The sequence below is a fragment of the Cervus canadensis genome, chromosome 1, assembly GCF_019320065.1.
Source record: "Cervus canadensis isolate Bull #8, Minnesota chromosome 1, ASM1932006v1, whole genome shotgun sequence".
Lineage (NCBI taxonomy): Eukaryota > Metazoa > Chordata > Mammalia > Artiodactyla > Cervidae > Cervus > Cervus canadensis.
Window position 1 is genome coordinate 17,893,539 of NC_057386.1, and position 15,117 is coordinate 17,908,655.

The window sequence follows — 15,117 nt, forward strand, 5'->3', positions numbered from 1 at the left end:
TCCGCCTCTCACCCTCTCAAAGGGACACAGTCAGCCAGGGAGACGGAAGGGAGCATGGAGCAGAGAAGATCAGGGAAAGCAATTAAAGAGCTGGTCTCAGAGTTAGAGGCTGGGAGGTGGGGGCAGGCTGGAGCAGGTCCTGGCTGGGTGGGGAGATAGGGGCAGAGAAGGGCCCAAACTTACTAACCCCAAAGCAGCAGCCTGGCCCCTGGGTCTGTGAAGGTGAATGAGCTAATGCCTCCGAAGGCTGAGGGACCAGAGAAGAGAAGGGGAAGGAGTCTAGGTGTTCAGCTGAGAACCCTTCTGCAGCCACAGGAGCTGGATGCTTCTAACCTGCAGGGCCAGGCTGGGCACAGGCTCAGGATGGGAGAAGGAACCGTCCCTGGCCCAAGGCAGCTGTCCTCCAACAGAAGGACATCGCCTGCCCCCAGAAGCTCCCAGCTGACAGTGAACCATGGGTCCTCTGATAAGATAGCTCCCACCCAAGGAGAGAGGCAGCTTCTGGCTGTGGTTGCCTGAGTCTGAAGTGGGAGACAGACCCTACGCTTAGATGCATCCCAGTCTGATGAAGACATAGATCTAGCACTGGGAAGACCCCATCTACTGGGGGCCTTGTCCTTGGGAAGCCTCAGGTTCCAGTGTAGAAGAGACCCATCCCCGTGGGAGATGTTTGCACACCAAGAGGTTCTCAAGCCAATGGAAGTGTGGGGCTCAAGTCCACAAGGGCTGGGAAAGGGCAAAGATGGAAGGATAGAGCCCACTGGGGGAGTCAGGGAGATGAGGAAGCAGGGTGGGAAACAGCCTCTCTTCAGTCTCCGCTAGGACAGTGGGACCTAACCCTCACATGTTCCCTGGGAGACCCAAAGCTATAAACAACTAGTGGTCTGGGGGTGAAGAGTGCTGACTCCCACCTTCTCTTGACTGGCCGCCTCCTCCTCCCACATCCTGTCCACACGGCCCTTTGTGGGGTGCCCCTGCCCACATGCTGTCCCTGCCCCAACCCCAGTGGAGTCGACAGGACGTGGCAGCTCCCCTAGAAGACCCAGCTCCCACCCGTCCAGGCCCACCCCATCAGAGATGTGCTAACACGGAAACAGATAAAGCACCTAGTGCATGTGTGCTAAGTCACTCAGTCATGTCTGACTCTTTGCGACCCCATGGACTGTAGCCTGCCGGGCTCCTCTGTCCTGGGATTCTCCAGGCAAGAATACTGGAGTGGGTTGCCTTTTCCTCCTCCAGGGGATCTTCCCAACCCAGGGATTGAACTCGTGTCTCAGGTACCTCCTGCATTGGCAGGTGAGTTCTTTACCACTAGCGCCACCCGGGAAGCCCCTGGTAGGTGTTATTAAACGGAAGCCAGGATTTGTCAAGCACCTGCTGTGTCCAGCTTTCACTGATAGTTTTTCTTACAACTACCTTGGAAGTAAGTTTGTCTAGACCTCATTATACCGATGTGGATAATGGAGACTCAGAGAAGGTTCCTGAGTCATCCACAATCATACAGCTAATGAGTGGCCTTGCTCTCTCCCCCAGAGGGCGCTGCCATAGCAGTCAGAGGCAATTCTAGTGACCCCTCTGGGTGACGCACTTTTGGGTTTTAGAAAGCCAGAGACCAGCTTTCTTCCTGCCTCCAAAGAGCTATGGCCACCAGGCCACGCAGATCTGGGCAGCTCAGCACTGCCATCTAGTGGTCACTCAGTTCCCTTCCTCAGGGATGGGTCGCAGAGTGGATGGACTCTGGCAAGGGGTTGGCCAGAGACCCATGTTCCCTCCATCCCACCCACGCTTGCCAACCACCATGCTGTGTCAGGCACTGGGAGAGCAGCAGGGAGTCAGTGGGCAGCAGTTGAGGGACAAAAGAGCCCCTTGAATTGGAGGCTGGCAAATTTGGAACCCACTGGGCACCTTCTGTGTGGGTGGAAGCCAGGGGGAGGGTTGATCTGTCCCAGAAGGTACTTGGGCTGTAGACAGGAGGTCATCCTGGAAGATTCTGATGTAGAGGATGGGCATAGTGAGTGGGAGGTCATCTTGTCCCCAACTCAGCTTGAAATAGGACCTGATTAGGCTGAAAGCTGTGGGGAGAGGTGTCCAGGTGTCCTCTTCCCAGAGCCAGCAGCATTCCGCTGTCCAGTCCAGAAGGCCATCCAGGGACTGGTCTGAGGCTTTGGATGACGAGGCTTCAGATTAGGGAAGCAGGAGAGGAGGTGCCATGGAGAATGGGGCTTCAGCCAGACTGGGAGGAGGCAAGTAGAGGTAGAGGCTGGGAGCTATGTCTACCTGGAGCAAATGTGCATCACAGTGTAATCTAAAACAAAGAGAGAGAGGGGACAGAACTGTGCAATGATAGGGCCTGGTTACATCCATGCATGGGCTTCCCCGGTGGCTCAGACAGTGGAGAATCTACCTGCAATTCAGGAGACAGACCTGGGTTTGATCCCTGGCTTGGGGAGATCCCCTGGAGATGGGAATGGCTACCCACTCCAGTATTCTTGCCTGGAGAATCCCATGGACTGAGGAGCCTGGCAGGCTATAGTCTATAGGGTCACAAAGAGTTGGACACGGCTAAAGCAACTTAGCAGTCACGCATATTCACGCACATGGTAGAAAACCATGCAACTGTTAAAATGATGATGGAGATAAATATTTAGGGATATGAAAAGATGTTCACAACATATTGTCGAGTAAAAAAAAAGCAAATTACAAAATAATTTGTATAGCATGCGCATACTTTTTAAAAATGAATTTATACGTGTAGGAAAAAAAAATCTGTTTACATCTCCAGGTGGCAAAATGATGGCTAATTAATTTTTTTGTTCTGCTTATCTGTATTTTCCGATTTTTCTACAATGCATGTAAATAAAAATTAATGAAGTTTTGACAAACGATCATGGCCAAATCTGTCCACCACCTCTTTGCTTCTGTGTGTGAACATCAGATAGATAAGGGCTGAGTGTAGGGATGGGTTTGAAGGAGAGAGAGGGGTTGAAGACAGAGGGAGAGGATGCAGGCAGGTGACGGGGGCCCAGTGAGGTGGCTGAGGCAGGTGAAGAGGGGGGCCTCACCTGCTGCTGCTGAAACAAGCCTGTGTTTCACAGAAACAGTTTACTGAGCGTTCCTGACAAGCCCTTTCTGCTCTATTACAGCTTTTTCCTCCAGGACTGCTTCGTACTTATTTCAACTAGATTTCATTTGAACAAAGAGAGAAGGCCACACTGTGACTTGCCTGGCAAGCTGGAAGCACAGCCACTCCAAGCCACAGAGAGGAGTCGGGACAAGGGTTTGTCCCCAGTCTTGTTCTTCCTTTAAGGTCACTCCCCAGTCCCATCCTTCCTCAGCTCCCCAAACCACAACAGGATCAAGTCACTGGGTGCCCCCTTCTCATGATTCCCCTCCCCATGATACTACTCAGGCCCAGCATCAGACTCTGCTAAAGAATTAGGCAGTCCCTGGTGGTCCAGTGATTAAGACTGCACTTCCAATGCAGGGGATGCTGGTTCGATCCCTGGTCGGGGAACTAAGATGGCACATGCTGCGAGGCACAGTATCCCCCCCCCAAAAAAATTAGGAGTGGTGCTCATCTCCTCTCTCTGCCTGGGACTAACAGGGAAATCTTGTCAAGCAGCCTGTAAAACATGCCCAAATGAAGAGCATCTCCCCTGGTGTGGAGGAAGGGGTATTGCTGGGACAGGGGCTCAGGGGCTGAGCTGGCTCTGAGAGCAGGGGAGGGAACTAGCAGTCAGGCCTTGTCTGCAGTGCTGGAGCCCTGGCACTACTGGGCCACCCCCCAGGGCCTCTCCTGGTGCCCACTGAATGACTCACCTTGGCACAGACACAATGGTTGGGGTGGGCACAGAGCCTGCTCCCTGCGGCACCCCAGCTCCCCTCAGATGCTTTCCGAGAAGCTCTTTGAGCAAGGGGCTTGGGCTGCGCCCTGCCAATGGGCTGGCATCTTGGGATGAAAACAGCACAGCCCCCCGCAGGGGCTGCCCTCGCTGAGCGACGCCCTCACCAGTGGTGGAGAACAAGGGTCCATTCAGCAAGCGCCCGGGAAAAGGGATCGGAGGCCCAGGCATGGACAGTGGGCAGCAAGAGGGGGTGGTGCAGGAGAGGAAGGCTGCCCGCTTCCCAGAAGTCCAGGGGCACAGATGGGCCAAGGGCTTGGGTGGACCCCCAGGCAACCAGATAGAGGGGTGGATGGATCTGAAATCTCAAGGGGCCACAGGGCACTGGGCCCAGGCTCCCTGTTCAGAACCACTGGCTCCTCACTTCCCAAACCCACTCATCCCCAGAAGCCTTTCCCAGCCTTTCAGCCTGATGTGTGGGAACTTGAAGGAGATAAATCTCCACTGTGAGAGTGAGGTGAGGGGGGGCCAGGGGAAATGGGATGTTACAGGGACAGAGATGGGAGTTGGGACAGCCAGCTCATTCATAAGTGCTTTGTGGAGCTGTCAAGGCCTAGGCTCCAGGAGGGGGTGCAGAGAGGCTGGGGTGAGCCCAGTGAGGCTGAGCCCAGAGCTTCAGGGTGGCCCGAGGAGCGTGGGGAGGGCCTGGGAGTGTAGCACCTGCCCCCTCTGGCCCTGTCAGGAGCCCCACATTCCTTCCATCATCCCCTCACTGCTAGATAGAGGCCTCGATTGACCCTCCAGACAAAGGGCTGGTTCTAATTCCAGCCCACAGCCCCGCAACTCCAGGGGATGGGGAGACAGCAGGAATGTGGACGCCTGCCTCAAGAGGGGAGGATGGCAGGAATCTGCTGGGACTGAGGCTGTCGGGAAATCTAACACAGGCTGTTTCTTGAGAGTAGGGAACAGGTTTATTCTTCATCAAGTTCCCAGTGCCTACCAGGCACTGGAAGGAGAATGCTGAGGGAGGGCCTGGGTCATAGGATCTAAGAGTTAGAAGACAGGTCAGGGGTCATCTGGTCCAGCCCTTCCCTGACCCACCGTCCCAGAGAAAGGGTCTGCTTGCTCAGTGGTCAGGGTTCAGACACAGCATCAGCCCCAGGAACTGCCCACTAGCAGCTCTGTCTGGAGCCAGACCGGGGCTGGCATGCTCTGGTGGCCCTGCCTTGGGGCACAATGGCCTCGGTGGGGTGAGAGGCACTATCCCCGTGGCTGGGCTGTGGCCCAGCACCACCCCCTCAGGCTATGCCAGGGAGCGTTGCCAGGGGCAGCCTGGGCCGTGCCAGGCCGGTCCCTCCTCCTTAAAGCCCGCACATCTCAGGAGCGGGCAGAGCCAGGCCAGGATGGAGAGGAGACGGGTCATCTCAGCCGCTCGCCGCTCCTACGTCTCCTCCTCAGAGATGGTGGTGGGGGGCCGCCGCCTGGGTCCGGGCACCCGCCTGTCCCTGGCTCGAATGCCGCCTCCACTCCCGGCCCGGGTGGACTTCTCCCTGGCCGGGGCGCTCAACTCCGGCTTCAAGGAGACCCGGGCCAGCGAGAGGGCAGAGATGATGGAGCTCAATGACCGCTTCGCCAGCTACATTGAGAAGGTGCGTTTCCTGGAGCAGCAGAACAAGGCGCTGGCTGCCGAGCTCAACCAGCTGCGGGCCAAGGAGCCCACCAAGCTGGCCGACGTCTACCAGGCGGAGCTGCGTGAGCTGCGCCTGCGACTCGATCAACTCACCGCCAACAGCGCCCGGCTCGAGGTGGAGAGGGACAACCTGGCACACGACCTGGGCACCCTGAGGCAGAAGTGAGGAGGGGAGCCGCAGAGGGGCCTCCTGAACCGGGAGGACTGGGTCCTGGGAGGGTGCGCCTGCAGGTCTCAGGCAGGGGCTCTGCCTTCCTGTTCCCCGGTTTCCCGCCTCTAGGAGGGAGGGCAATCCTTGTTCCCAGATGATGGAGGGCCTGGGACAAGGCCCAGGGTCTGATTCCCGGGGATCTGATTCCCTAAAACTTTCTGCCAGAGAGCCGGGGTACCGTTAGCACCTTCCCGATGGGGAAAGCTGTGGGCAGTCGGGGACCCCAGCAGGCAGGTTCTCTGAGTTTTATTCACTGCGGGGCCTTGTGACTGCACAGGGAATACACTTATTCTTAGCTCTGTCTAGAAGAGGAATTGGAAGAGAGGATGGGGGTGCACCTGGAGGACTGGGCTGGGGTACAGGCAATAGGGGAGACAGCAGGCAAGCCTGGCTTCAGAACACAGGTGACTCTGCCTGACCCCAGCTTACGACCCTAGTCAAGGTGCTTCGACTTCACAGCTGTAAAGTGGAGATCGTAATAAACCCATTTCTGAAGGTCAGAGGAAATGCCAGGGGCATGGTCCCTGCCAAGCTGGCAGAGTATGCGTGTGTGACTTCGAGTGCAAGAAGACGTGTGTGTGTGTGCGTGTGTGTGTATGGCAGGAGTGAGTATAGGCTGATGGAAGCGCCTGTGTGAGCAGAAGCAGGTGCAACAAGCCTGATAAGGCACCTTGGTAATGACTTAAAGTACAGGCTCTTGTCTGCTCACTCTTCTGGCCAAGGCTCTGTCTAGAATCCTTCTGCCCCTCACTCCTCCTTCTGCTCCACTGGTCCTGGGGGTGGGGGAGTATCTCTCCGGCAGGGAGATTAGGGGAGGGGTCCCCATAGTCGTCAGAAGAGCCCAGACCCAGAAGTGTGTCTCCCTACCCCAGGCTTCAGGATGAAACCAACCAGAGGCTGGAGGCTGAGAACAACCTGGCTGCCTATCGACAGGTCAGGGTGGTGGGGAGGGATCGGGGAGGGGGAAAATGTTGACGGCAGCCCACCCAAACACAGTCCCTAAGCCCAGCCCTCCAGAGCAACGTGCTGCTCCACAAAAGGAGGGATCAGATTAGACCAGGGGGCAGAGAGGACAAGTCTGGGGTCAGAGTGGCCCTTTGCCCCGCCCTGCTCCAGGAAGCAGATGAAGCCACCCTGGCCCGTCTGGATCTGGAGAGGAAGATTGAGTCTCTGGAGGAGGAAATCCGGTTCTTGAGGAAGATCCATGAGGAGGTAAGATCAGGAAGGAGGGGCAAAAAGGCCAACACAGAGACTGGAACTGAGGGAGAGAGATGGGGAGACAGAGACAGATATTCAGAGAGAGAAAGGGACAGACTGACAGAGAAAGAAAATGAGAGAGACACAGAGAAAGAGAGGCAGAGAGAGACAGAGGGAGACAGAGCTAGAGACAGATAAGAGAGCACACCCAGCCCCTGGTAAAATGCACCTAGACACACACTGCACTTAAAGTGGGCCCTGTTGCCTCATTCTTCTTCACTCCGGCCCTGTGAGATAGAGACTGTTCCAGTGTTACCTCCTTTTCACAGAGGAGAACCCTGAAGCCCAGAAAGGTTAAAGAATGTGCTAAGGTCACAGAGTTGGTCTCTGTGACTCCACTCCCTCTGCCATCTGTTTCCATTGAAATGACAGCCATACATTAAAAAAAAAAAAAAAAAAGACCCCACTGAGCTCTGACTTCAGATAATAGATTCAGAATCCATGGGCTCAGGGAACCCAGGAATCCATAGGCACACCCACATCGCAGGGACTCAGACATTCTTTCACGAGAACACAGACATGCTTCCAGCGCTCCTGACTTCCGGGCCTGGGAGGAGGACACCCCAGGGCCCCCAAACTAACCTGCTTCTTCCCTTATCCTGGACAATGCCATTTCCTCCAACTAGGAGCATCCCATCTCCCCTAGTCAATGTCCATGTCCAAGGGGCAGACAGAAGAGGGCATGATGCTATGGGGAAGCCCCAATTGCAGCTGGTCCCTGAGGCCTGGCAACCCTTCTCTCACCCTGGCCAGGAGGTGCGGGAGCTCCAGGAGCAGCTGGCCCAGCAGCAGGTCCACGTGGAGATGGATGTGGCCAAGCCTGACCTCACAGCGGCCCTGAGAGAGATCCGCACACAGTATGAGGCAATGGCGTCCAGCAACATGCATGAGGCGGAAGAGTGGTACCGGTCCAAGGTAACCCTGACTTTGGGGCAGCCTGCCTCCTCCAGGCAGCCCTCCTGGCTCCATACAAAAGAATCAGGGAATGAGGGTGGAGGAAGCTGGGAGAGAATCCTCTCTGAGTGACTGACCCTCACCAACGAAGTGAGGCAACTTGCCCAGGGTCATACAGGCACTATTACTCCCAATAAGTACTTATTAGTATCTGTTGCTATTGACTACTAGCCAACAGTCTTGTGTTTTAGGCTCTGTGCTTTGCAAGGATTATCTTACCATGAAGTAGGTATTGTTCTTTGATAGATGAGAGAACTAAAGTCCAGAGAAGATAACCAGTTTGACCAAAGTCACACAGCTCCTAAGCAATAAAGCTGGATTTCTAACCCTAGCTGTCTCACTTAAGAACCTGTGTTTTTTTTTAAAAACTGTTTATCTGGGGGGCTTTTTTGGTCATGCCTCGAAGCATGTGGGATGTTAGTTCCTTGACCAGGGATCAAATCCATGGCCCCCTGCATTGTAAGGGTGGAGCTTTAACCACTGGACTGCCAGGGAAGTACCAAACCTGCATTCTTGATGCTTCTGCCATCTGCATCCTGGGTTATTGAGCATCTACTGCATGCCAGGCTCTGCCCAGCATACAGAGACAGGTCTGACCAGGGAGATGTGATGTCACTCAGTCTAATGTCTATGGAGAACACAGCAGGGCAGGGTTTATACGCAATGTAGGGGCAGGAAAGATTTCATGGGAGGGCAGTGGGGCCAAGCAGGACTGGCAGTCTATGAACATAAAGAGAAGACAGAAAGGGCATTCACGGTGCAGGACACAGCCTGAGTAGAGGCCATAAAGCACAGAAAAGTGGGGGCCTGGTGATCCCGGCCCAGGGCATGGAGCTGAGGAGTGTGAGGGGCAGAAGTCAGTGATGGTTCTGAGCAGGTTAAGGCGTGATGGAGCCATGAGGGATTCAGTGCAGGCTGAGGGAGAGAGGGTTATTAGAACCTGGTCTCTGCTCACCAGAGCTCCCTGTGTGTGACGGAGGAGGACAGGGTTCAGTCCCGAGGATGGAGCGGCTGGAGAGTCTGGGCTCTGTGGCACCCTCTGCTCATTCATGCGTTCCCTCATCAGGCACTGGGTTAGATGCTAGAGAAGCAGCAGTGTCGTCTGTGTCCATGGGCCACAGTGACTGTGAATAATACCCCCCCCCTCCCAGTGCAATGGCGTGGAGTGGGCTGGAAAACAACCCGACCGTCTGGCCCATCTCCCCGATCCTCCAGCCTCGTCCCAACTCCCCGGGCCCACCAAGCTCCCGCGATATGAGGCCCCAGATCGCTCCTCAGCATAAAGCCCTCTCCTCATCTAGTTTGCGGACCTGAACGACGCCGCCGCCCGCAACGCGGAGCTGCTCCGCCAGGCCAAGCACGAGGCCAACGACTACCGGCGGCAGCTGCAGGCCTTGACCTGCGACCTGGAGTCCTTGCGCGGCACGGTGAGCACCGGCGGGGCGGTATGCGGGGAGGGGGACCGGGACCCCGGGCCGGGGCCTGGCACCTACAGCCCTAGCCGATGCTGGAGAAGGACCGGCTGGGGGCGGAGCTCTGAAAAGTTACTTGGGGCGGGGCCTCGGGGAACGGTCCGGCTCCACCCACAGAACGAGTCCCTGGAGCGGCAGATGCGCGAGCAGGAGGAGCGCCACGCGCGGGAGGCGGCGAGTTACCAGGAGGCGCTGGCCCGGCTGGAGGAAGAGGGGCAGAGCCTCAAGGACGAGATGGCGCGCCACCTGCAGGAATACCAGGACCTGCTCAATGTCAAACTGGCCCTGGACATCGAGATCGCCACCTACAGGAAGCTGCTGGAGGGCGAGGAGAACCGGTGAGCCCAGACCGGCCGCCTGCCCTACTGCCCCGCCCCAGAGTCGTCTTGCTCCCTTCACGCGTGCATGTGTGCTTGGACATGTCCAACTCTTTGCGACTCCCATAGACGGTAGTCCGTCAGGCTCCTATGTCCATGGGATTTCCCAGGCAAGAATACTGGAGTGAGTTGCCATTTCCTTCTTCAGCGGGTCTTCCCACCCCAGGGATAGAACCCGCGTCTCTGTTTCCTGCTTTAGCAGGTGTGTTCTTTACCACCACGCCACCTGGGAAGCCCCATCAGGGACTGTCTTATTCAGCCTCGTGACCAGCCCCCTCTTATCCCAGTGCCCAGCACAGTGCTCGCCTAACACACAGTTGGTATTCATAAATGCCTGATGAATGAATGGATGGATTCAATTCAGCCCATGTTGATCAGGTCCTAGGGTAAGGACTTGGGTTATCTTCCAAACTAAGAGGCTCACTCCCCACCCTCCCAACAAAGACTGGACTTCTTTTCTGCTGACCAATCTCCTCTGCCTCCTGGCAACTCTCTTCACCACTCTCCCCTCCCCTCTGTCATCCTCGGAGCACTCACTCTGTTTTGAATGGAGATGTTCCCCTTGCTTATAACATCCAGGGCTCTTACAGCCCAAGGGAGTGTGTTGGCTGCTGGAGAAGCTAAGATATGGGGGTCTGCCTTTCCTGGCAAGGAAAAGGGCCTCGAAGCTATCATGATGACCCTGGACCAGGATCTGGCCTGGGGATGTCCTCCAGCAAGCTGGTCACCCCTCTCCTTCTGCTGTCTTTCAGCATCACCATTCCTGTGCAGACCTTCTCCAACCTGCAGATCCGAGGTCAGTAGAAGAGGGTTTTGTGGGCAGAGTGTTGGATTCCTGCCCCCTCCCCCAGGCCTGTGGGTTGCTCTTCTGGTCTGAGGCCAAGGACTGGGGCAGAGGAGACCATTGCTCTCTGTGGGGACCTTCATTATTCACGGCAGGACTTCCAGCCAGAATATACCATCCCAGAGCATTCCAGGTGGGGCTTGCAGCCACTCCTGTCCTGCTCTGCCCTTTGTGCCTCCTCCCATGCCCACTCCCCATTCCACTGCAGAACTGAGGGTCTTAACCTCTCTCCTGTCTGCAGGTCCCTGTCCAGCTGAGTGTTTGATGTTTGTGTGTTTTTTTAACTGCTTGTCACTACAGGGGGCAAAAGCACCAAAGAAGGGGAAAGTCACAAGGTCACAAGACATCTCAAAAGCCTCACAATACAAGTTATACCAATTCAGGCTCACCAGGTTGTAGATGGAGCCCCGCCGGCTCTCGGTTAGCTCCTGCCTTTTAGACATGGTGCTTTTCTCAGCTTGATAGGGAGCAAACTCACCAAGCCCACTTTCCCCATCTTCTTGGTCTCCCTCCTCCCAGGTTTCCCTAAAGGGCCAAGTCTGTGTCATTTCCCCAGCAATCTCAGTGCCCGGTCCAGGGCCTGGCACAGGGTAAATGTTACATTAAAGTAGTAGAGTTGGCTCATGTTCAAGGTGCTAAGTCCTCAGGTACTCAGCTGAGATGCTCTGGGCCTCTAAGCAAACACCAGCTTCTGCCTCACCTCTTCTCCATCACCAGGAGGGCCCCTAGGGTCTCGTGGTGCCTGGCGGCCAGGCTCTTGGCCTGATTCCTCTGTCCCTGAGGCTCAGTTGTTCAGCTCAGGGCTGATTCAGCCCAGAGGATTATTTCCCTCTAGACTGCTGCTCTTGGAGTGAATAAAGTTTTATGTCCCCTGCTCTTAATATTAAACATTAGTGAGTTTGACATGTTATATTTTTCTCTCTGCAGGGGGGAATAAATTACTTCTTACTTGTATGTGGCCCTCAAATAATTCTCCGCTGAGGGAAAAAATATTTCTTCTGGACTAGAAATTTAGGAACACTAGCTATGCATGTCCTAGGGCTTAGTTCAGTATCAGAAGAGTTAACCAGCAGACCAGGTAGAGGCAATACTGCCACATGTCAGACAGAAGAGAGTCCTAGAGAAGTGGCAGAGAGAAGCAGGAAAAGGGAAGAGGGACGGGAGAGGGACCCATGTGTATGGAACACGAATATGTGCCCATTGTTTTACACACATTATTTCAGTTAACTGACTCATTACTTCTACCTAGAGAAGTAGGCAGCAGCATCCCCATTTTGCAGATGAGAACAGTGAGGTTGGACGAGGTAAATTAACTTGCCCACAGTCATGTGGCTGAGCTGGGACTCGGAGCTTTGGCCTGCCTGGCTTCAATAACCATGTGCTCTTCCCTTGGCATGATGCTGGGTTGTCAGGGAGCCAGGGGCCAGGTGAGGGACTGCAGAGGGGTTGAAATGCAGCCAGGCCAGGACAGCAAGCAGGGCAGTGAGGGCTTGCTTGGCACTGTGGGGACTTAGGAGGTTGCCAGCCCCTCTGGGAGAGCCTAGGACTTCTCTGGTTGGATAGGCTTTTGTACTTGCGATTAGGAGTCTCAGGGGGAAACTGAGGGTGGGAGAGGATGTCTAGGGCCCTGAGAGCCTACGGATGCCTCCTCTCCTCATATCTGCAGAAACCAGCCTGGACACCAAGTCTGTGTCAGAAGGCCACCTCAAGAGGAACATTGTGGTGAAGACCGTGGAGATGCGGGATGGAGAGGTGAGGATGGCAGGTCCAAGATTCTGGCCCCAGCAGGCTCTGGGAGAAAGCCTGGACTGGCGTATAGAAGGTTCTTGATAACTCCCAAGAGTTCCTCTGGGAGGCTCTGGAAGAGGGGAAGGAGCCTGGATATAATTCCATTCCCCAGTCCCTACGCTAAGGGGAGCCTAGATGCTTAGGCCACTGGATGGGGTCCTGACTCTGGCTTTCTTTCTCCCTTTCTCACCCTCAGACTCAGGTGCCCCCACAGCAGGCCTGGGGCAGAGAGAAAGAAAATTAAATTTAGTAACTTTCACTCCCAACTTTCAACTTTCAGCTTGGTGAAAGGGACCTGGCAGAAGAATGGGAAGAGGAGATTGGGCATATCCCCTCCCCACTGTACCAGCAACAGAACTAGCTAATCTTACAACAGCAGCTCACCACATGCCAGGCAGATGTTTGCTAGATGTTTGACAGAATTAGCTCGTTTCCCCCTCTGACTGCTGCATGGCGGTTACCATCATAGAAAAGTTGGAAGGCTGGGAACTTGTCCCGGGTCACATTGCCTAGCCGTGGTGGACCTGGAGTCTGTGTGAGCTCCTAACTGTAGCTCGTTCTCTGTCCCCTGCAGGTCATTAAGGAGTCCAAGCAGGAGCACAAGGACGTGATGTGAGCAGGACCCATCTGGTGGTTACTGCCCCACCGTTTGAGGGGTCTGCAGCAGGAGTCGGGGTAGCTGTCCCTTCTCTGCTAGTTAATTTCCCCAGAATTGAGTTCCCACCCAAACCAGTTGCTCCTCTTCCTGCTCCATCTCTATGCCAGCTTGCCACCCTAGGCTCCATCAGCATTAAGCCTGTCAGACAGCACCCACCCCACACCCAGCAACACTAACAGGGCACTCACCCCAAAGGGCGGCCTGGAGGGACACAGCCAGCAGCTTGAGTTAGAATTGGGAGGGAGGAGAAAAGGCGGGGGAGGGCAGGGAGACCTCATAAATCACCCTACCCTCCGTATCCTGAACCTTTGTTGTCATGGCAACTGTTGCCAGAGCCGGAGGTGTCTGGGGGTATCTGGGAATGGGGCCTTTGAGTTTCCTTGGGCTGCTGGAGGAAAACTGAGAGTCTGAGACAAGCAGAGGAAGTCCCCAGGGCAAGGTGGCCTCGGCCAGAGGCTTATTCTTCTAGACTGACTCTGACCAGTCTGAGGGTGGGTGGGGCTATCCTGCCAACTGGGAGAGTCAGCAGACAGAATTCCTGGCCTGCTCAGATCACAGAGGGGCCTCCTGAGCGATGCATCGAGTGTCTCAGCCCCACTGAGCTGCCACGTGGGCATGCCGTGGGCCCGTGGGAGCTTGATTCTCTGCACTTGGGGGAAGTATAGTGTAAGTGCAGAGGAAAGGGGTGCTGGGAGGGAGCAGAAGGGGGCCTTGCCCATTGCTGTGGGTACAGAGAGGTCAAGCCCAGGAGGACTCCGGTACAGGCTGGAGGGGGCAGGTAGAGATGGTGGGGGCAGAGCTTGGGATGATGCTAGACATCAGAGTGGGGGTCGTGGGTGAGTAGTTACACTTGACCTTTGGGTCATGGGAATCGAGAAAGTGATTCATCCTCTTGAAGATGCTGACACAGGAAAGGAAGAGGCTGCTGTTCATGGGAGCGGGCCCGCTATGTCCCAGCTCTCAAGGCCCTTCCCTTGCTGCGTAAACCCTGTCCACCCAGGCCTGTGAGCCCCTGCAAGTGCCACCTGACCCCAGGAAACACTGCTAAGCGAAGTCTCTGTTGCCACCCAACCTCCTCTCCCCACAGTGATCACTGCTCTTCCCTAAACCAAGGCCCCTGTAGTCCCCTCTTAGTCAAATACAAAACATACCCCCCTCCCCATGTTTTAGGTAGCACTTTATTTTATGATTTGGAACCTGAGGCCCATGCAGAGTGAAGACACTGGTTTGTGTTCCCGCAGCCTGGAGGCAGGAAAGCTTGGGGCAGACACTTTCACCCTGAGCACCTGTTCTGCTGTTCGCAGGGAGACTGGTGGGCATGAGATGATCAGTGCCCACAAGTGGGGCTCCGAAGCCCACTCCAGGGTCCCCATCTCCCTCCAAGTCAGAGGGACTTGACTGCATACCCTTCCCCCACTCCCTCCTGCCACCCACTGCTGCTAACCTTTGGGGCACTGTGGCGGGCTTTAGTCACTGACATAAATGCAACAAATAAAGACAACTGCTGTGGCCTTCCCCAGAGTGGACTCTGATTTGTTCAGCGGAGGCTGAGGCTGGAGCAGAGGACAGGAAGTAGCCTCAGGCAAGACACAACTTGCTTCTTATCACTGATCATTTTGGGGCCCCCAGCATCCCCAGAAGTGGCCACATGACAAATCCCACCTCCAACCCTGCTCTGCTCTCCAGCCCTGGTGCCCCACGCACCCACTGCCTTTGCTTCCGGCTCCTCTTTTCACCCCCAGCTCCCAGGCTGGGTGCCATCTCTCAGGAAAGCCCTGAATTCAGTCTCCACTTTCCTCGCCCATTTCCCCTGTCCTGGTCTCTACCTTTACTCCCCAAACTCACCATTTCTACCTACCGGTCCCGGGATGAGGCTGGGAAAGAAGGCAAAGAGGATATATACTAGCTACCCCAACTCTTTTCTTCCTCTCTCTGCTACCTTCAGTTCAAACAGCACCCACTTGGCAATCCACGAAGGCAAGAAAATAAAGCACATCAAACACAGTCAACACCAGATAGGTGAT

At 55.5% G+C, this 15,117-nt stretch overlaps 1 protein-coding gene across 2 annotated transcripts; it reads left to right on the plus strand.

Moving 5' to 3' along the window:
- The first annotated feature begins 5,216 nt into the window (after positions 1–5,216).
- LOC122440382 (glial fibrillary acidic protein) lies at positions 5,217–14,607 on the plus strand. 2 transcript variants are annotated; one of them, XM_043466553.1, is made up of 10 exons: positions 5,217–5,694; positions 6,616–6,676; positions 6,860–6,955; positions 7,754–7,915; positions 9,256–9,381; positions 9,544–9,764; positions 10,556–10,599; positions 10,948–11,067; positions 12,314–12,399; positions 13,010–14,607. In XM_043466553.1, exons 1-10 carry the CDS (start codon positions 5,246–5,248, stop codon positions 13,049–13,051), a joined length of 1,407 nt encoding a protein of 468 aa, XP_043322488.1. In that variant the 5' UTR covers positions 5,217–5,245; the 3' UTR covers positions 13,052–14,607. The 2 variants fall into 2 exon arrangements, with proteins under 2 accessions (XP_043322488.1, XP_043322477.1); XM_043466542.1 differs by lacking the exon at positions 10,948–11,067 and having other exon boundaries at positions 5,219–5,694.
- The last annotated feature ends 510 nt before the right edge of the window (positions 14,608–15,117 follow it).